This window comes from Bos indicus x Bos taurus, chromosome 14, assembly GCF_003369695.1.
Source record: "Bos indicus x Bos taurus breed Angus x Brahman F1 hybrid chromosome 14, Bos_hybrid_MaternalHap_v2.0, whole genome shotgun sequence".
Classification (NCBI taxonomy): domain Eukaryota; kingdom Metazoa; phylum Chordata; class Mammalia; order Artiodactyla; family Bovidae; genus Bos; species Bos indicus x Bos taurus.
In genome coordinates this window covers 59,506,895-59,529,829 of record NC_040089.1, presented here as the reverse complement: position 1 = coordinate 59,529,829, position 22,935 = coordinate 59,506,895, and the positions used below count along the sequence as shown (strand labels likewise).

Sequence of the window (22,935 nt, the reverse complement as noted above, 5' to 3'; positions counted from 1 at the left end):
GGATGTTGTTTTTACCTGCAACTTCCAAAGCTTCAGTAACTTGGCCAAAGTCACACAATTACCAAAGGTTAATACCAGATTCAAACCTAGGGATGGCAGTTATAAAGATAGAGAGCTAATTTTGTTTTCTGATGTCCATCATTATATGATCCTTATAGAAGAAGATGAGCACATCAGATGAAGCCTGGACATGTGAAGCATTAAACTCACTTTTTCCAGGTATTTTTAATACTTATTAGACATGATGTGTCAGTCAAGATAAGGGCATATGTAAATACAAGAAACTTAAAAATGGTAAATAAATACTTCAGGGGAGTGCTTCAAAGATTTCTATTCTTTTGGTCCTCCCTTAAAGACTCTGTCCATATAAACCAATTTGCAGTAAGTAGAGTTGGCATTTCAGTAAAATGAGAGGGCTATATTGAAAGCTCTTTAGACTCATTATATTAACTGGATGATTGTTACTCTGATTTGGTGGCATGAAATAAGCCACAATTTCTCATTGTTTGTTTCTTGTGAAGTTGTTTTCAAGTAATTCAAAAGACTGGGCACAAACCAAAATGTGTGTGCTTGGGCAGAAGTCAGTAATAAATAGCAATAATGTTTAAAAATCCATCAAAATTATTTGAATAGGAATTTCAGCCCTGTAAAAATCTTTGCAAAGTGAACTCTTTAAAACAGTTTGACCTTAACATAAAATAAGGCCAAATAAAAAGCTGAGAAAGGAAGGAAGGAAGAGGAGAAGAGAGCATTGTTTGCAGGGAAAGCTCCGGCCACTGTGAAAACTTTTCACTTTTCTGAAGGAAATGCAGTGCAGCAGATGGTAAGAGTGGAAGTGAGATAAACATAGGAACTGGAAAAATAAGCTATACATTCTAACAGGTTCTGTATCAAAGATCTGGAGAAGTAGAAAGATTAGACAAGAAACTGTTCTGAAACTTGACAGTAGCTGTATCTTACCAAGTCTTAAACGCACATAGCAGAGATGGAAAGTGGAATTGCACAGACAGTAGGCTGTGATTATATTTTTCTGACAGTGAGAAGGGAAGGTCTCTTTAAGGATTATTTTTAAAGATAGAGATTTATCTAGGTGGATATCTATAGTATAGATGTATAAAACACTTCACTTCTCGGCTACCTGTTTAACAATGGGATTTGATGAAGCCTTTGTTCTTGCTGTAGAATTAGCACAAGACACTGTAGTTTGTGTCTTAGATAATCTTTTCTTTTATTTATTTTTTTTCCAATGCTTTTTATGATCCAGGCTAGTTAACTGATACTGAAATCTATGTTACCTGTTTCTGGTCATGGAAGTGTTGGTATGTGTAAGTGCCTGTAAGTGACCACATGTATACAGAGGCAGAAAGGGAAATATATAAAAGAATGTTTTTATTTCTTAAAGATGAAGTCATCTAGTAAAGGAAGGAAAACATGTCTACAAGTGAGAAAAGAGAAGATATATATAAAGAGTGGAGGAAATGTTAAGTTTGGGCTGATTAAGGAAGCATCGTAGTCATTCTTAAGCCTCCTATGACGTTGCACGTGATTCCAATATGGAAACTGATTCACCAGCAAGGATCTGCCTCATTTAAGCCTGTGTTGTGTGCTGCTGTATCTTGACCTGGTGACTGACAGTGAAAGAGAATACCACAATACAGTAACTCAACAAGAAATAGTTCTATACAAATATAGTGTTACTGACAATAAGAAAACAGGCTAATATCCTAAGGGAAACCCAATTTTTATGAAAAAAAATGATGTTTTCTCTATAATACTGTCAGTTTGTGTTGGGGAACTTTTTAAGGTGCCCCCCCACCTCCAAATTAGATCACTAGTAAAAGGAATGGATTTTGACAGTTTATGTAAAATGCATACCTTATCTTCATATTTACTGCCAAAATATTAAATCTACTCATTCACCTTTTAAATTTATTTATCAATTGTTTAGTTAGTTTGATGTGGTGTAACATAGCTTCAGAATTCCTCATTTCCTTCCAAGGCCCTGCACCTAATGTTGTAATTACAACTCTGCATTCTTCTTTTAAGCAGAGGCCTCTCCAATTGAATAAGCTTTAGGCCCCACAAGGCCTGAATCAACCTCTGTTAGTACCTTCAGTAAATATGGGTGATCTCATAGGAGACAGCAATGATCAAGAATGTTGTTTGCTTTCAACTTGGTAATTTTTGAAAAGCCTTGAATAAGATTCCTAAAATTTCTTGGCATTTATAGTAGATATCTGAATTTCAAATCTGCTATCATTCTAGGATAGGTTGCCCTGAGCATAAAGAGAGTATAAATACTCATGGAAACACTGTATTAAAACATTCTCCCATGTTTCTGAAAATCTAGGCAATGCTCTGGATGCTATCTCTGTTTTCCTTGTGTTATCAGCAGCCAAGGACCTCTTGTGGCCCTGAGGGAGGACATGCTGTGGGAAGACCTTGTGGTAAAAGGAGTTTGAATGGATCGCTTGATAACATGGCTTCCCGGGTGGCTCAGGCAATTAAGAGTCTGCCTGCCATTCAGGAGACCTGGGTTCAATCCCTGGGTTGGGAAGATCCCCTAGAGAAGAGAACAGCTACACACTCCAGTATTCTGGCCTGGAGAATTCCATGGGCAGAGGAGCCTGGCAGGCTACATGTAGTCCATGGGGTGGCAAAGAGTCGGACACGACTGAGAGACTTGGACTTCACTTGATAACACACTGGGATCATCCCTAGTTGTGGAAGCTGATTATGGGTTTGAGTTTGGAGAAGGCTGATGTAGCCTAGAATACTTCCCCACCTCCCCAGATATGGAAACTTCATTAGGATCACATTCAGCTGTAAGAATAGGTTCCTGAAAGTTTCCCAGGACTCTTCCACTTATAATCCATTGTTGGAAATTTATTTTTAACTTAAGGAGTGGTCCACCTCATGAAAAGAGAGGGTGGAAATGTGTTACTCATTATCAGGTGACCACTTGCCCACCTGTAAGTTCTGTTACTGTGGAGCATTTTCAGCTTCAAAGGGCATTGTCTTTGTCTTTGCTTGATTATTGGGATAATGAATAACTCAAAGCATTGTGGCAGTCAGTTCTTACCACATGCATGTTTTTTTCCAATCCAGTAAATATTTATTGAACACTTGCTATATCAAACATTTTGGGCCATGCTGTGATTACTATGTGAGTAAATGCAGGGAAGGTCTTGGCTATTTTGGAATTTACATTCTAGTGAGGAGACAGACATTAATAAAATAATCACAGAAGTGGTACACGGTGGCTTGAAAGAGTGAGGAAGGTTAAAGTGTTCTTAAGAATGTGACACTTCAGTTGCTATCTAATGCAAAATTAATTATGTAAAAAGAAGTAATAGGGTTCCAAGTAGAGGGGCAGCATGGCAAGAGACTACTGAGCATGCAGATTGTGGTGGAACCACAGTGGGACTTGACCCAGAAGAGAGATGTATGGGCCAGAGAGATCAAGAAGAACAATGATCATAGGGTGAAGGACAGGAAATAATGAGAGGAAGCATAAGACAGGGAGATAAATATTTTGAAAATGAAGCATTACAGGCAAATCTGAGCTTCCCATAAACATGGTAGAGAGAGAAAATGTAAGAATAAAATATATATAATTTCAGTGGTCATGCAGTAGAAAAAAACAGAGTTTATCAGAAGAAATAAATGTTATCCCCTATTTGTGAGCTCTGAGAGTCATTTATCATCATTAGGGTATTTGAACTACTGTTGGATAAAGGGCATTCAGATAGGGACCAAAGTTTTTGTTAGCTGCTGTCCCACAATATGCATTCTCCATTGGTCTTGGCTTTTTGGATGTGTGGTGTGAGTAAAGTCTTAATTATAATAAGTAAATTATATTGTGGCGATGGAACACAGTGGTAATGAGTGATTGCTTATGACTCATAGTCCTACATGGATTATGAGAAAGGAGAAGCCTCTCTGGAGTGATTGTTAAACAGGAAAGAATAAACAATTAGATTGTATGGAAAACGGTATTCAAAGATCATAACTTTCTCAGATTGGTTTGCTCTTTCTTTGTAGACTAGGTTTACTCGTTAGGGAGACAGTTTAGAGAGTGTGAGCTTTGGTTTTACTTTTTGTTGTTGACGGTGATGGTGCTGTTGGTGATGATGATGGCGATAATGTTGATGTCGGTGATAATGATAGTTTCCTAAAGGGAATGCTGGGTTTGAAGCTTGAAGACTGAGTCCAGAAAACTGAAAGCTAATGGTTTCTTGATGGCCAAACAACAGATCCCTGAATAGGTCAATTACAGTTCAGAGTAACTTACTTTGTCTCCTCTTTGGAACAAGAAATGGCTTAATTTGGTAGAATCCTCTTCTGAACGGAACATAGTAGTTGAAGTGGCTTTTCTTTTTAGTTGCAGTGAGGGTTTTTGTTGTTGTTGTTCCTTTGAACAGGTTTGGTTTGAGGGGAAGCAGGGGAAGAGAAAATAAAACTTATTTAAGCATAAACTTTGAAATATGTATTTCAGAAATGTCTTTTAAAGTAAGATGCCTCCTCCACTTGCTTGTAAATGTTCTTGTGAGAAATAACGAGGAGTGAAATTTCTTGAATGATACAGTGCTGAGTATTTGCCTTATTTTATCTCATGTGGAAATTTACCTTATGTTCCAAATCTTAAGTAAACTTAAACTTTTCACATGGAGGCTGATATTGATGTTAGGAATAAATATTCAGGACTGTAGAAAGAATTTATAAACCACTGTTTTTTCTTCCTAAGTTATCAATAATTTCAATGTGACTTTTATTTGATATAGTTACCATGCTGTTGCTGCTGCTAAGTCGCTTCAGTCGTGTCCGACTCTGTGCGACCCCATAGACGGCAGCCCACCAGGCTCCCCCGTCCCTGGGATTCTCCAGGCAAGAACACTGGAGTGTGCTGCCATTTCCTTCTCCAATGCATGAAAGTGAAAAGTGAAAGTGAAGTCGCTCAGTCGTGTCCGACCTTCAGCAACCCCATGGACTGCAGCCTTCCAGGCTCCTCCATCCATGGGATTTTCCAGGCAAGAGTATTGGAGTGGGGTGCCATTGCCTTCTCCAATAGTTACCATAAACAGTATTTTCAACAACCTTCCCTTACTAGCTATAATAAAATGCCACAGATATTACAGTAGTCATCTGTTGACTGTAGAGACTGAGTTTCTTTTCAGAATAACAGACCTAGCCCTGGACCATTGTTATCAAACATTTAAGGATTGTTTCCTGATCTGGAGTCTAAAAATTTATAATCAAATAAATGTGGATTCTGTTTTTTGATCTGCTTGATTCATACTCTGGGGTATGAAAAAGGCTATTATATAAGTTACAAGGAAATAGCATGCATTTAAAAATGTTTGTGTACTGAATATAACTATCCAGAACACAGCAAAATCCTACATTTTCTTATATTTATAGTAAGCCAAGGGGGACTTGAGACAGGCATGATTATAGGGATCCACAGAATAATGGATGTACTCTATTCAAACCATTGAAATGTTTAGATTTTATTTTTAGACATTAGCAAAAAAAAGGGCAACAATTGAATGTTTTTATTTTTTTGTCTCTGGAGATGTAACAGTGTCTGTAATTTGGCAATGTAGAGTTAATTTAACATGACACCTCTGTTTGGATAATCTATAACCAAACAATTGTTTTAAGCCAAACAACATTGTGGAGGCTATTAGGCAAAGCAAACACAAACTGAATCTTAAACTTAAATGTCCTCGCCCTTCAATACAAGCCGCAGTTTTCTGTTTTTGACTGTTACAGTCCTTTAACCAAAGCTATCTTGTCTGATGATAAAACCATAAGTGTATGAAGCTCACACATTTTTCATCTCTTTTATGACCTTATCTTTCATGAGCGGCTTCTGTGAAGGTATCCTAACTATAGGAAGCACCTGGAAAACATATGTGATATCTATTCTCTGATAAGCAGTTGTGAACAAGCAAGTAGATCTGTCACTTCTGAACTGTTCATTGTTAAAAAATACTTTGATGATTTAGCTGATTGCAAAATACATTATAGGGATGACTAACAGCTACAGTAACACTCCTAGTCAAGAAAGTTCAATAGTTTCATTGTACAAGAATTTCTATAAGAGGTTAATATTGATAGGAACTACATGGATTAAAAGAGCAGGACTGAGAAAGGCTGTTTGCTTGCATGACTGCTTTCAAACACTGCTGCTATTTTGTGCGGAAAAAGTGACTGCCTCAGAACGTGGCAAGTCTTTAATTTCTACAGGAATGTCTAACTTTCAGTGAAAAGATATTTATTTGTGTTTTGAAATGATTTTTGCCTTGCAAATAGAGCCACTGCTTTTACCACCTTGCCAACAATACCTAATATGGAATGAAAAGACACTGTTTCGTATGTTCCAAAGACTATATTCTAGTGCATTTCCCTGAGTCATTTGTGGTATGTTTTATAGAGCTCAATAACGCCTTCAATTTCCTCCTATAGGGCTTTCACTGATTCTGAAAACTAAACTAAGAAAAATGGAAGGGCCCACAAAATATGTATGATATCTTTTAAAAGAGCAACAAAAGAGTTTAATCTTGCAATGGAAAACCATTAACTGCATAGCCATAATTTCAGAAATATTGTAGATTTTGTTACCATTTGACATTTATTCCATTTCATCATTTTATGAATTGGTCTCTGATGTATATAGTGGTTATCCCATTAAATGTGTTTGTGCTTTGCTAAAAATATACTGAAATTTCTATTTAAAAGCATGTGAATAAAGAATTTAGCAAGTAAATGAATGGATATCAAATGGATTTCTAGCTCTTTCTGTAATACTCGTCCTGGCATCCTTTTCTCTCCCTTTCCTCTTCCTACCAACAAAGCTTTTGAAGCAGTATCTGAACAAATTTGTCATTATCTTAGCTATTAATTATTCATGCCATTTTTTCATCAGCTGCTCTAGAGTGCTGCTTTCAAACATATAAGAATCAAAAATGGATAAAAGTTAAAAAAAAGAGATGGTCAATGAAGTCATTCCCATTCAAATCAAGAAGAGGCTGAAATTGGGTTAATATCAAAATAAAGTTCTATTTATAAATTTTCCATGAGAATAAATATTGATAGGAAAGAGGCAAGTCTCTATTGTGAGGGGAAAATACTGTTTCTTAAAGTAATTTAGAGATTTCATATTCGATTAAATTATTTTTTAATCATTTCATTTTTCATTAGTAAAAAGATTAAAAATGAATTAGGTGAAAACATTACCATAAAAATGAGACCTGGTTTCCTGAAATAAACTTAAATGATGAAGGGTTTAAAAGTTGAAAAATGTGACATATCTTAGTTATTAAATAGTGCTGAAAGCAATTAATTAGTAAATGTAATGATATTGCAATAGGTTATACTAAAAAGTATAAAACCAAAATCTAATTTTCTAACTGCACAGTGAGCAATGGTTATTGATTAAGGATTTCTGTATAATTTGGTTTTAGCAAATTCTAAGTAAATAGTATACGTAAAATAAAAATGAAGAAACAAGGCTTATATATGATGAAGAGAAAGCAGCTATCTTATCACATCTTGCTGTCTTTGTTGTTAGACCTCCATTCAACTATAGTGTCCTAATGGGTCTGGAGTATGGTCTTTGGAATTGGACTGACCTGGAATCAGTTCTTGGCTCTGCTACTTAGCAGTGTGCTTGGGCATCTTCTTACATATCTGCCTATTGGTTTACTCTTCTGAAATATAGGGATAATAATGCATGGCAGAGTTGTTGATGTGATATGATGTTCATTTAACTAGTTCTGTGTGGTGCCTAAGAAATAGTAGCCATGTTTAAGTTCCATACAGAATCTGAACTTTGTGACATTATCTCTTCTTTATTCATCTTTATGATTTCAGTATTTGGCACATAGCAGACATTGAGATAAATATAAATTTAATTCTGACCCATTTTGTTTTCTATATCTAAATATTAATACATCATTTCATATGATACTCATATGCTTTTTTCACATTTTGGGGTTCTCATTTTTACATTTTGGGGTTCTTTAAGAAAACACAAGTAATTAGTCAATGACTTTTATTCTTCTCACTCAGGACTTATTTTTATTAATGTGATGCATATTGTACATTTAATCAGTTTCATAAATGGTTTAAAATAATTGTAAAATGTAATTTCTTTAGAGCTGTTAATTGTGTACTACCAGCTACTTTTAGTGCTTCTTTACTGAATACTCTGCAGTATTTATTTTCAGTCGTTTTCTAATTATATGTGCTGCATAATGAAACAAATTAGATCAAATTGTTCCATGAATCAGGATTATCAATACTGAGTATTTCTGCAGATGTTGGCCCAAGTTGAAATCTAAGCTCTACAGTTTTGATTTGGCAGATAAGTGACATTTAATGAAGGCATTTTATTATATGAAATTACTAGTTCAATCAAGCCCTTAATAGTTGAATGATAATATTTTCATTTGAGTGATTTACTAAAGTTCTATGTGTATCAAATGTCTTCTGAGATTTGTAGTCATCCTGCCATCTTCTTTTCCTAGTAGTTACTGATGAAAATGATCATGGGTAAATTTGGCCCATACTGAATGAGGGAAAGGACTTCATTCAATCAACCATCAAACAGTAGGAATATTTCGTTAATTGTCTCTTGTTAGCATCTTAAAACTCTCTCTGGATCCTATTTTTGCATCACTGAAATGTTTTTAGTTTCACCACCTTCAAGATGCCATTTTTCCTGCACAATAACTTAGCTGCTTCTGCTGCTGGTGCTAAGTCACTTCAGTCGTGTCCGACTCTGTGCAACCCCATAGATGGCAGCCCACCAGGCTCTGCTGTCCCTGGGATTCTCCAGGCAAGAACACTGGAGTGTTTTGCCATTTCCTTCTCCAATAATCTTTTTCTTTGGGGAAGTGGTTCTCATTTTTAATCTGAAAAAAAAAAAAAATGGTTTTTAAACATGGAGCCCCTGGACGTGAAACCTACAGAATTCAGATTCATTTAAGATTATGCCTCCAAATTTCAGATATTTTATTGGTTCCTTTTTCTGGGAAGCTTTCACGACACCGAGTTTTCATTAAATGTCATGCCTCTGTGCTTCTGTCACCATGGACTGCTCCCGTGAAATCATTAATCGCATGAGGTTGCAGTCTGTTCATTTGTCTCTGTCCTAATCTACAGGTTGTATGAGAGAAGGAACCATCTTTGTTTTGTATTCTTAGTGCTCAGAGACTCAAAAGTAGTCTTTTAATCAGCTAACTAAGAATGCTTTATATCACTTCTGTCTAACAAAGACAGACATCCATAGATCTAAGTCAATTCTTTTAACTTCTAAGTGTTGGGATTACTCTTCAATATATTCTTCCACACATACTTGTTTCTCACTGTATTTCTGAATACTTTTCCTTCCAAATATGTAATTTGCCAAATAAAGTATTTTAGAGTAGACTTAATTCCAATCTCACAAAAAATTTAGTGAAGCAATGTCTGGGATGTGAGTTAGATTGTTATTACAGATTAAGTGAGGGAAAACTCAAGGACCACAGGTCTGACAAAGTGTGTTCATAGAAAATAAATATGTGTTCATTACTGTATTTGTGTTACATGATCATGTCAGTTCCCCAATGCTTCTCCATCTTCAACAGGAAGGTAGAACTTCAAAATTAATTAGAAGGTTCTCCATGGTCAATGTCATTTCATGCTTTTGGTCTCTGAGTTTCTATATCTTATGTGATCTCATTTGGAATTATTCATGTACTACCCTGGTTATTTTTGTCAGTGGCAACCTCTTTTATGCATGTGGTGTGTCTCCTTAACTAGATTATATGGTTCTTAAGAGAAAGCTTCTTTTTGTTTTTCATATATTTCATTGCATCTTCAAATATATGCCTTGTCAATGTTAATTACTGACTGAATTTTGCATAGCACAGTGTTTTCAACAATTAAAATGTAATAGTAAAAGTCAGGAAGATTTACTTCTCTCTGTGTATGTAGAATGATATAAATAATAACTGAATATAATACTTAACTTGCCCAAGTAGTTCTGATGAAAATTTTACTCTCTGTTCTCTGGGTCCTTGGATGTGTGATTTTTAACAGTGTAGTCTCATGCTTACTTTTTTATCCATCTCTCTATGACTAAAATTCAACTATTTAAAGGTGTATGTGTTCTTTCTTCAACTAATGGGATGGGGAGAGGGTAGGGAGGCAAGAAAGGATGTTTTAGAAAGAATGCCAAGCTGATAGGAGACTCAAATTTAACCCCTAACCTTTTACAAACTGCTGATTTGGGTGGTCTTCATGATGCCTCTCTGTGCTCCCCCATAGCCCTACTGTTCTGCTTGTTAGGGGAAGGAGATGGCTGGGAAGCACTTACTGCTGAAGCATGAGAAGGCTTAGGGAAGATTCCTTATGTGGAAATAAATGTTGTAGCTCTAAGACTATAGATAAGTCACCCTATCTGTACATCAACTTCCAGATGGGTGAACTTGTCTCATTTGGGTTACATGTTCTCCAGAGTCCTCTGTGATGCTCACATCCCTGTTTCAAGATCACAAGATATGAGAAAAGGGCTTAGAAGGGATGGATGTTGTTTAAAATATATAGGTTGATGCTCTAGTCTTCACTGTTTGTGGAGGGGGGGGGCATTTTCCTTTGTAGACTCCTCTGCATCCGTGCCTGGAGTTAAACTTCCATTCAGTCTGTGGAAAAGCAAGGAAAAGGTCACTCACCTAGGTGGTAGATTCTAGCGTGAATTATAGTCCCCATGAAAAATAGAGCATTGGTAAAGTCAGTATTAGTTCAATTGCTCAGTTGTGTCGGATTCTTTACGACCCCATGGACTGCAGCATCCAGACTTCCCTGTCCATCACCAACCCTGGGAGCTTGCTCAAACTCATGTCCATTGAATTGGTGATGCCATCCTACGATCTCATCCTCTGTCATCCCCTTCTCCTCCTGCCTTCCATCTTTCCCAGAATCAGGATCTTTCTGAATGAGTCAGTTCTTTGCATCAGGTGGCCAAAGTATTATTGGAGCTTCAACTTCGGTATCAGCCTTTCCAGTGAATATTCAGGACTGATTTCCTTTACGACTGACTGGTTTGATCTCCTTGAAGTCCAAGGGACTCTCAAGAATCTTCTCCAACACCACAGTTCAAAAGCGTCAATTCTTCGGCACTCAGCTTTCCCTAAACTGGGTCAGACATCCCTGGTGGCACTCCAGAAGATTCAGTCGTACAGGATATTGTTCTAGTAACATTGACTTAATTGGTAACAAAGTTTTCGGGTTTCTCAAGTTCTTCCAGTATACGAAAAGGCCATGGAGCCTCCTCATGTGCAGAGGCTGAGAACCAGTCCTGTTTGTGTCTGAGAAGTGAGAGCTGGTCTCTAACCCTGATCTCCCAATTGGCTGGTGCATCTGTGTTCTATGTGACCTACAAAAAAAAGGAGCACAGAAGATTCAAACTGTTACCTTACTACTGAGCCTTTGTACATACATTTCTTATGGCTCTTGGATCATGTCTTGCACTCTCACTTTATGAACTTGCTCTCTATAATGAGTTTTATACTCCTTTCAAAAAGGTATTTTTCCATATATATCCTACCATGCCTACCATAGTTCCTTAAACCTGGTAGATGCTCAATAAACATTTTCTGGAGAGGATTTCATTTTGATAATCCAGAAAAGAAGAGAGAACTCACTTTTAAAAGAGCCGTCAATTCCAGGCATGGAGTTTGGTGGTATGCTGCTGCTGCTGCTGCTAAGTTGCTTCAGTCGTGTCCGACTCTGTGTGACTCCATAGACGGCAGCCCACCAGGCTCCCCTGTCCCTGGGATTCTCCAGGCAAGAACACTGGAGTGGGTTGCCATTTCCTTCTCCAATGCATGAAAGTGAAAAGTGAAAGTGAAGTCGCTCAGTCATGTCTGACTCCTAGCGACCCCATGGACTGCAGCCTACCAGGCTCCTCTGTCCATGGGATTTTCCAGGCAAGAGTACTGGAGTGGGGTGCCATTGCCTTCTCCTTGGTAGTATGGGTATGTGTTTTATTCTTTGTTACCCACCAGAGGCAGCCCTTCTCTATTAGGGAAATTAAGTTCAGCAGAGCTGTCACTGGATTTCTGCAATGTATTTCTTTACTTTTATTTGACTCTTTAAAATGCTTTATTTTTGTGAAACTATATATAGAAGTGAATGTAAAATTTATGGAGTTTAAACTTCAAAACTCATATTAACATCACACTACTGTCATTGTAATAATAATTGTTTCCTGAAAATTTTGTATTTTCTAGGTTACTGTGAAAGATTTTTAAAATTCAATGTATAATTTATAACAATATAAATATTTAAGTACTATTAATATTAGAGATTTAACAATTGTGTGAAAAATAGTTATTGAATGCTTCAAAGGGCAAGCAATTTGACTTTAAAAATTTAGCATTATTAGATTCAAGGTTTAGTGTCCCTGTTTTTAATTTATATTCTTTTCATTTTTGTCATCACACCACATTTTCTTGTTATTCTGTTTCCTGATTTCTGTTATCCTTATAACTAGGAATGTTTGTATTATTCTTTGCACTATATTAAAGTCAGTTGTTTTTGTTTAAAGCAGCAGTACTTTGTTACATTATCATTTAAAATGAAGACACTTAAAAAATCAGACTTTTTGCTTTTAAAATGTGGTTACGTTAGTAGGTTTCTCATTCTTTGCTGTAAGTATACTTTTGCTCAAGGTATATTACATCATTTTTCTTTTTTATGTGAAATGAAGACATAATTTTGAAACTAGCTGTACTTATTCAGGAACAAGTATAGGTTTGTAGCTTCCTACATTGTGAAGACTTGTGTGACTGGCTCATCTTATATGATTATCATTCAGTTATGACCTTTTTATACCCATTTTTAAAATAAATACAAACACATTTTAGTACGCTTAATGATGGAGAAAAAGAAAATCTCCAAAATAGCTCACTTTCAACCCAAACACAAATATGTCTTCTCTGTTGCATCTTGCTTTTATAAAAATGTAATTTGGAAATAAGCAAGTTAGTTTTCTGTATTGAAAACAGTATAAAGAATACATACAGATTTTCATTTTCTTCTTGAATAATACTAATAATTCCAAATGAAAAATTTTATGGAAATGTTTTTAGTATTTATAGCAGTTTATTTATTTATGACTAATGTTGATTTTATTTATTATAAACCCATAATAGTTATCAAAATGATTAATCATAGAACTGTGTTCAGTATAATTACCATGTATGTAACAATTATATAATTAGACATATGCTAAGGACATCCCTGTGGGAGGATTTGAATGTCAAATAGAGGGCGTTAATCACGTCTCCTTCTCTTTGTATGTTGGTGTTTTCCAGGTGATGATGAAGGAGTCCAGGAGACAGCAGAATCAGATGGGGACACGCAGTCAGAGAAACCAGGGCAACCTGCAGTTGAGACAGACGACTGGGATGGACCAGGTAGGACAAAAATGTAAAATTAACCATCTGTTGCTACTATCCACTTTTTTTCCCCCTTGAATTTGAATTAAATAATAAAACTCTTACACTCTCATCTCTGATTTTAAAAAATATGTGTGTATGCTTGTTATATAGAAGTCTGAATAAATAACATCATTTAAAGAAGATTTTATCTTTGGTAAACTGTAAAAACCAGTGTTACCTCTACTTGAAATTTTCATCTTTGTTTTCTTTTATATTAATATAAGATTTTAGTCAATTCTACTTGCATTTTCTTTGAACAGAGATCTTTATGCCATATCCATCTTTAAAATGGGCATACCTTTAAAGCTTCAGACAATAACAGTACTCCAAAGAAATTCATTTAGTTTAGTCATGTTGTAAGTCATGGATTCAGTCACAGTATGTTTTTAGAAGTTTAGAAAATATTAACAGATACTCCCCTTTAATTCAAGATTTTGTTAACATTTTCACTTACAAATGAAAAATAAATTCAGTTTTAAAGACCTTGATATTTAATCATTTCAAGAAAAAGAAAAACTAACTTAAAATACTCTAAAACACCAACATCATTTTATAAAAATATATTCAGTTATAAGAACCCTGTGGATAAAAAACCTTTATGCCAAAGGAGACTATTACGTCATAGGGCTTAAGGATATAGACGAGTTTTGAAATAGTTTTGGCCATAATTTCCAAAGCAGTAACATTTTTCATTAAGAAAGATTCCTATATTTCAGTCACATTTTCACCCTTGCATGACTTTGCAAATTGCTCTCTGTTGTGCATCAAGAAGAGAGGAACTCCAGTGGTAATTTTCTGAAAGCAGCAGCTGGAAAATATAATGCAAACAAAAATGAGGATACAGTATATCTGATTATTATGATGTCATTTCTAATGTTATTTATGACATATGCAAATGTCTGTATTCTGTAGCATAGTGTTCTGTAGCATAGCATAGTGTTACACAAGATTTTGGATCAAAATGTACTATAGTTAAAGTACTATAGTACCAAGTTTTAAGCGTTTGAAAGAAAATGTGGACATCTGGCATTTTCACCTTATCGCATAGTGCTTCTGTCTCAATATAGGTAAGAATTCCCCTGATTAAAAAAAAATAAGAAAAAACTTTGGAAAAAAGTTTTTGTCCTTGGAGATTACATTTAACTTAAAAAAGGTGGGCAACTTGATGTTGTATGGTTGTTCATTCATGGAATTAGGTATGTATTGGCTACTTAGAAGACTTTTTACTTTTAGATTAGATGGCCTTTCTGATATGCCTACCTGCAAAGGGTACATTCTGGATTCTCTCAAAGGGGCAAACTTGGAGGTGGCTGGTTTTCCTCCTCGCTCAAGTCTGGGGCCCACAGTGTTCCCAGTGACTTGGAGGTATGTAAGCAAATTTCAGAAGGGTAGTGAATTATTAATCACATACTGGACACCCGATGCTACCTTTTTCAGGAATATTTTCCAGAAATAAAGTCATAGGTCAAAAAGGAGGGGAGCAAGGGTAAAGCATGATAAGATTTTTTACATCTGAGTTATTTAATGTACTTAATGTATCTGGTTTTATTCAGTTGATATCAGTGAAAATGTATATACTCTTTCTGTGGCACATTTGAATATGTAAACACTTTAAAGGAAAAATGTGTACCTCCAAGTAGGTATACCTAGAGGAAATCCATCCTTTGTATGTTGTAAAACCAGTAACACATTTTTCCCTATAGGTGTTTTGAAAAATAAAGGGGAGTTTATTATTTTGACATCCTCTGATTAATGAAATTGATTCATAACAAAAGATTACCTATTGGACATGTATCTTTTAAGGTATAACATTCCTATAATCAGGAGAAAGTATACAGGATGTTTCTGGACTTTTTCTTTTGCATGAATAGTGATTACATCAATCATGCTCACGCTCAGTTGTTCAGTCATGTCTGACTTTGCAACCCCTTGGACGGTAGGCTGCCAGGCTCCTCTGTCCATGAGATTTTCTAGGCAAGAATACTGGAGTGGGTTGCCGTTTCCTCTTCCAGGGGATCTTCCCAGCTCACGGATTGAATCGTCTCCTGCATCTCCTGCAATGCAGGTGGATTCTTTTTACTGCTGTGCTCCGGGGAAGCCTAATTACATCAGTATTTTTACCCAAATTTTTGTTTTTCAGAAAAATTATTGGTATTTCACTACTGTATTAAGGAGAGGAAGTTTTCGAGGTTTCCATACATGTTAGAAAATGAGCTCTGGATTCTAAAGGTTTAAGTTCAAATTCTGGATTTGCTGCTCACTTGCAGAATAATTTTTGGCAAATTGCTTAATCTCTCTGTGCCATTATTCTGGTTTGTTAAAATGTGGAAAGTGATATTAATGCCTCTTAAGGCTTTTGTGAGAATTAAACCAGATCATGCACATAAAGTGCTAATGATCATTATTATGGCTTTGAAATTGTTGAGAGTTGAAGCAGAACCTTTAAAAATTCTTTTTGGCTTTTTTTTTTTTTAAAGTACAGTAGTACATCTGATACAACAAGGGTAAGCTTTTGTAATGCTAAGCATTTGGTTTTGAATTTAGCCATAAATTGTTAGTTAAGACATAAGGTGATGAGTCAGGTGTGATTTCAAGGTCTTCTAACTTTAAGCAGATCTCCCACCCAGTTCTGAAAGTCACCCTAAGATGGACAGTTGTCTCTAAAAAATAGAACAGAATCTAAGGACAAGGAAATTATCTAAAGAATTTGAGGCACAGAGCTGACATCATTTAAGATGGATCAGGATTTACCGTATTTTTAAAGTTTGATTGAAGACAACTCCATGATTTTTCTTGATCCTTAATTCCATAATGAATCACCTTCTATCTAAAGTGTTCTATTGTATCAAATACAGATTCCCCAGTGCAATTTTTCCTTATTTGTTGTTCATCTAAAAGGTACATTTAGTAATTGCTTGTACCTCTGCTAACTCGTAAAGGTGGAACCTTCCCAGGTGGCTCTAGTAGTAAAGAACTCACCAGCCAATGCAAGAAACTTAAGGGATGCTGGTTCGATCCCTGGGTCAGGAAGATCCCCTGGAGGAGGGCATGGCTACCCATTCCAGTATTCTTGCCTGGAGAATCCCATAGACAGAGGAGCGTAGTGGGCTACTATCTATAGGTTTGCAAAGAGTTAGATACAAATGAAGTGACTTAGCATGCACGCATGCAAGCAGTCTTTAGGAAAATTATCTTCTGTTTGTAAAGATTTCTAACGGTGAAATTCTTTAATGTTTAAATACTTGTGACTCTTATTTGAATAATTTTCCATTTCTTATGTGTCTTTCATATTTGTGTGGAGTGCTAGACTCAACACTAAGCTAATAAAGTTGAGGCCAGTATAATAGTCGTTACCACATTATTTCAATATTTCACACATCTATTTGCAACTTTCATTCTTCTTTCTTTCTCTCAAGAAAATTACCTTGACACTCCCTTGCTTGGAATCTAGTTCAAATGATACTTGTTATCCACTGTTCTTCCTTTTAATCTGCATTTGCCTATACCTCACGTCAGAGGGTAAAGAATCTGCCTGCAATTCAGGAAACCTGGATTTGATTCCTGGGTTGGGAAGATCTCTTGGAGGAAGAAATGGCTACCCACTCCAGTATTCTTGCCTAGAATTCCATGGACAGAGGAGCCTGGTGGACTCCTGTCCATGGGGTCACAAAGAGTTGGACACTTACTTCTCATACCTTTCATATCATTTCAGTTTCATATCATTTCACTTAAACTTCTGTTTAAGTAAATGCCTTTTCTTTTATCACCCTCACAAGTAATTCAGTCTGCCAGTACCCATACATTTAACTACTTAATAAACATTGTACACTAAAAAACTGTGAAAGGTGCTAGAGAGAAGTCCAAACATGTAATATTATGCTGTCAACAAGCTCTTGTTTTTATTGAGGTATAGTTGATTTACAATGTTGTGTTAATTTCTACTGTGCAGCAAAATGATTCCATTAAACATTCCTTTTCATATTCTTTTCCATCCTGATTTATCACAGAATATTGAATATAGTTCCCTGTGCTATACGGTAGGATCTTGTTTATCCACTCTATGTATAATAGTTTGCATCTGCTAACCTCTAACCTCCCCCTTGGCAACCATAAGTTTAGAGTCTGTTTTGTAAATGAGTTCAGTTGTATCATATTTTAGACTCCACATGTAAGTGACATCATATAAGTGACTTCCACATCGGACTTCACTTAGTATGATAATCTCTAGTTCCGTCCATGTTGCCGCAGATAGCATTATATCATTCTTTTTCGTGGCTGAGTAATACTCCCTTCTGTGTATGTGCCACATCTTCTTTATCTGTCCCTCTGTTGATGGACATTTAGGTTGTTTCACGTCTTGGCTATTGTAAATGGATAGTGCTGCTGTGAACTTAGGAGTCCATGTATCTTTTTGAATTATAGTTTTGTCCAGATTTTTGTCCAGGAATGAGATTTCTGGATCATATGGAAACTCTATTTTTAGTTTTTTGAGGAACTCCCATGCTGTTTTCCATGGTGGCTGCACCAACTTACATTCCCAACAGCAGTGTAGGAGGGTTTTCTTTTCTCCACACCCTCTCCAGCATTTGTTATTTGTAGACTTTTAAATGATGGCCATTCTGACCAGTGTTCACACTCTTTTTTGATGCCATTTCTCTCCTTTAATAGTCTTTAATTATCCATGTATTACAGGTAGAATAGGATGCAGTAATTAAGCATGTCAACCTAGAAAGCAGATAATGATCTTGGTTACAAGAGAAAATGCACAAATTTTAGAGCCAGACAGATCTGTATATGAGTATACATGCTGACACCTATGGTCTTGTGACCTTGGGAGTATTGAACTGCCAGAACAGATCTTAGTTTTTTGATGTTTAGTTTTAAGCCAGCTTTTCCACTCTCCTCTTTCATGCTGATCAAGGGACTCTTCAGTTCTTCTTCACTTTCTGCCAGTTGCGAGGTGGATTTGCATGTGTGAAATTGTTGATATTTCTCCTGGCAGTCTTGATGCCAGCTTGTGATTCATCCAGCCTGGCATTTCTCATGAATCATTGGGTTAGTTACTAACTCGCCAAGGGCTCAGTTTCCTTATTTATAAAGTGGGGCTAATTGTAATTACTACATCATTAATAAGACTTTCTATGTAAAACATGGAGATCAAAGCTTCATAAGTGCTCAATAGATAGCTGTTAATACTACTTTTAGTATCATTTTGGCAATTGTGCCTTAGATGCCATTATAATGCCTTACAGATGATAAGCTCACATTTGTATAGTGAGTTAACCTTGCCATATTTTGCTATTAGAAATCATCATATGGTTATATTAACTATGTTCTAAGTCAACTGGATTTAAAACATAATTCAGTAAAAGAAATTTTAATGTGAGTAAATTTCCAAGAATAAATGTTTAGCATAAAATCAGTTATGTGTACTTGTTGCATCTGGACTAAAAATTGGTCAAGACATCTATAAATGTCACCTCTTTTCAGTTGCTTGTCAGTGTTGCGGATGCATACAGAGGATCAAGCTAGTTGTGGTCTGTGCCTGAAATTAAACTGTGAAGATGGGGAATTTTGTGCAAAGTGGAATGGCAGCCAGGAGACTACTGTGAGGAAGCACATACTAATGATACAGAGGTTTTTTTCTTTTTTTTCCCCCCTTTACTAGTCCAAAGAAGGGCTTGGAGATTACAGTTCTGATTTAGTTTCCTTTTTGACTGGGAAAATGTGGTAGATATAAGATCTGGGAAATGCCATTTGAAGTAAATTAACAGAAACCTATGAAACATAGTTAACCATAGATATAGTCTGACAGTAAGAAGAATATTGTGAGAAGCGGAGGAAATCGTAGAATGACTGTGTATTACTCTGACAGTGAATTGGTATTATCTCTGCTATCAGATAATGCAGTTATCATTAATTTTCACATTTGCATTTCAATCTTTGGAAGGAAATGACTCTTGCCGGATGAAGATAAGAGCTCTGTACCACTATAATGAACCATCATTTTATCCCAACTCTTTGTGTCCATATGAAAATGAGGCAGGGAGGAGTGTGTGTGTGGTGGGGGGGAGGGGGTCAGAAAAACATTATAGCAAAGTGTCAAAAATTGCTACAGACTTTTGAGTCCCTTCTGAAACAAGAGGGGGTCAAAATAAATCTTCTACAGTGTCGTTAAGTGGATATCGGATTAAAGATGAAAGCCTTACTCTTTGTAGAATGGAATGTCACATAAACAGAGTGAACAAGTTTCTTTATCTTATTCCTTTACTCCAGTTTTCACTCTGATATAGAATTAGAACACACATAAACCTAACCAGAAAAAGAAAGAAAAAGGTAGATTGAAGGCAAAGGACTTATGATTATTGTTTGGAACGAGATGTCTTTGAGTAATAAGGAACTGTATAAAATATACCAGTTTGTCATTATTATTCTTTATTCAGATGTACAAGAATGACAATCAAGGATATTTAAATAATGGCTTGTTTTAGAATATGCAAATACCTGATTTGTTTGCACAACTTTAATTGAGAAATTCAAGTTAAAGGATAATGAACTGAGATTAATTTGTTTTGGACCTTTTCTTTCCAGTGACTTTTTCCTCAAACACACTCCTGGAAAATAAAATACAATGTCAAGTTTTATAAATATAGCATGATCCCAGAAAAATATATGACAACACGTACTTTCCTATCCCAGACCCTACTCTCATGGCAGAATTCATTAATTATTCTTTTACATTCAAAGCTTCCTTCATTAAACTAAAATTTCCACCCTTTCTATGAAACTTACTGATTGAGAGTGTTGTGGGTTAAGTCAGGTCCCCTCGTAATTCACATGCTGAAGTCTTAAATTCCTAACTGTCCAGAGTGTGGTGTTATTTGGAAATAGGGTCATTAAAGATGTAATTAGTTAAGGTTGTACTGGATTAGGGCAGGCCTTAAATCCAACATGACTGGTATCCTCATCAGAAGGGGAAATTTGGAGACAGACCACATACACAGGGAGAACATTGTGAAAATGAAGGCAGAGACTGAGATGATGCTCCTACAAGCCAAAGAAGGCTGAAGATTGACAACAGATCACCAGAAGCTAGGGAAGGTATGGAACAGATTCTCTCACAAAGCCCCCAGAGGAATCAATCTTGCTGAACTTTGATCTTGGACTTGTAGACTCCAGAACTGTGAGACAATACATTCCTGTTATTTAAACTACATGATTTATGGTATTTTGTTATAGCACCTCTAGTAAACCAATACAGAGACCAGGAGCTAGAGAGAATCATGTGGGCAGTCACTTATATGCCTGCCAACTATATATATGTTACTGAAATTTTTAACTGATTTTAAATATTGTCTAAACCACCTAAATATATTTGCAAAATATGGCATTGTTTCTATGGCAACCATATTGAAACCTTCAAAAGACTGGGTAAAGAGAAATAACTAAAACATTTAGGTGTGGGCAAAATAACTTAAAGCAGTAGGGAGAAAATCATGAAAATATTGTAAGAATCTATCTTAGATGGCTTTGCAAGTGCATTTATATCCTCACTGTACTCCAATGAAACAAATTAAAATTGTAGATGAAGCATTTGAATGACATTTATGAAACTGGAGGACCAATCCGTGGACTCATAGGCCCAATACAGTGAAGGTCTAGGCCTTACATCAAATGTTTATTGAAAGTGCTTTTGTATATTGTAATATACTGTATATTATAATACTTCGATTATTTTGTATATATACTATTATAGAAGTATACTTCTAATATACTTCTATAAGTAATATAATACTTATACTATTATTTAAAAATCATTCCATGGTTTGGCTGTTTTGATTAACTACTCACCTCAATTTTGTCCAATAATAGAATTTCTACTGTGTTCCTTACTCCTGAGTCATAATTTGCTTTAGAATTCTTCTCAACATGCACTCTAGGAAGACACTTGTCAATAGAGTATGAGAAAAAACCTTTGATATGCCTTTTATAAAGAATCTGCCTGCAGTGCGGGAGACCTGGGTTCAATCCCTAGGGTGGAAAGATCCCCTGGAGGAGGGCGTGGCAACCCACTCCAGTATTCTTGCCTGGAGAGTTCCATGGACAGAGGAGCCTGGAGGGCTATAGTCCATAGGTCGCAAAAAGTTGAAAACGACTGAACAACTAAGCACAGGACATCTCTTTGATAAATCTTTTTATTGAAACATATGCATTAGATGTTTATTTTGGCACAAGAATTTTTGGAAATTGTTTTCCTTGACTCAACATTGTGTCTGGAAAGACACCTAAAAATATGACTGATTCTTAAATCTAAAAATTTGAAAGAAGACCTAAACTGTGTAATTATTTGCTTCTCTTTTGTCTGGTTCAGAAAGGGACTTAATAAAGCTCTTAAGGGTACGTAAAGACCAACACAGTGATGAACACTAGAAGTAGAAGTAGTTTAAAAAGATGGAAAATAAAAGCAAGTACATAGAGACATGCACACTTGCTATTAATGGGCCACAAATTGAAACTAGATTACTATTCAGTTCACTTCAGTCACTCAGTTGTGTCTGACTCTTTGCAACCCCATGGACTGCAGCACACCAGGCCTCCCTGTCCATCACCAACTCCCGGAGTTTAATCAAACTCATGTCCACTGAGTTGGTGATGCATCCAACCATCTCATCCTCTGTCATCCCCTTCTCCTCCCACCTTCAATCATTCCCAGCATCAGGGTCTTTTCAAATGTTCTTCACATCAGGTGGCCAAAGATTTGAAGTTTCATCTTCAACACCAGTTCTTCCAATGAATATTCAGGACTGATTTCCTTTAGTATGCACTGCTTGGATCTCCTTGCAATCCAAGGGACTCTGAAGAGCCTTCTCCAACACCACAGTTCAAAATTATCAATTCTTCGGACCTCAGCTTTCTTTATAGTCCAATTCCCACATCCATACATTGCTACTGGAAAAACCATAGCTTTGACTAAATGGACTTTTGTAGACAAAGTAATGTCTCTGCTTTTTAATATGCTGTCTAAATTGGTCATAGCTTTTCTTCAAAGGAAGAAGAAATTTTAAATTCATGGCTGCAGTCACCATCTGCAGTAATTTTGGAGCCCAAGAAAAGAGAATCTGTCACTGTTTCCATTGTTTCCCCATCTATTTGCCATGAAGTGATGGGACTAGATGCCATGATCTTAGTTTTTTGAATGTTGAGTTTCAAGCCAACTTTTTCACTCTCCTCTTTCACTTTCATCAAGAGGCCTTTCAATTCCTCTTTACTTTCTACCATAAGGGTGGTGTCATCTGCATATCTGAAGTTATTGATATTTCTCCTGGCAATCTTGATTCCAGCTTGTGCTTCATCCAGTCCAGCGTTTCTCATGATGTACTGTGCATATAAGTTAAATAAGCAGGGTGACAATATACAGCCTTGACATACTCCTTTTCCTATT

The 22,935-nt window shown here is 36.1% G+C and overlaps 1 protein-coding gene across 1 annotated transcript in view; it reads left to right on the top strand.

Annotated features, from left to right (window-relative positions):
- The window catches only part of ZFPM2 (zinc finger protein, FOG family member 2), a 524,714-nt gene that overhangs the window by 114,918 nt on the left and 386,861 nt on the right, over positions 1–22,935 (top strand). Inside the window, exon 3 of the mRNA XM_027561337.1 lies at positions 13,368–13,469. Within this exon, the coding sequence (XP_027417138.1) occupies positions 13,368–13,469 (102 nt within the window). The remainder of the gene's footprint in view (positions 1–13,367; positions 13,470–22,935) is intronic.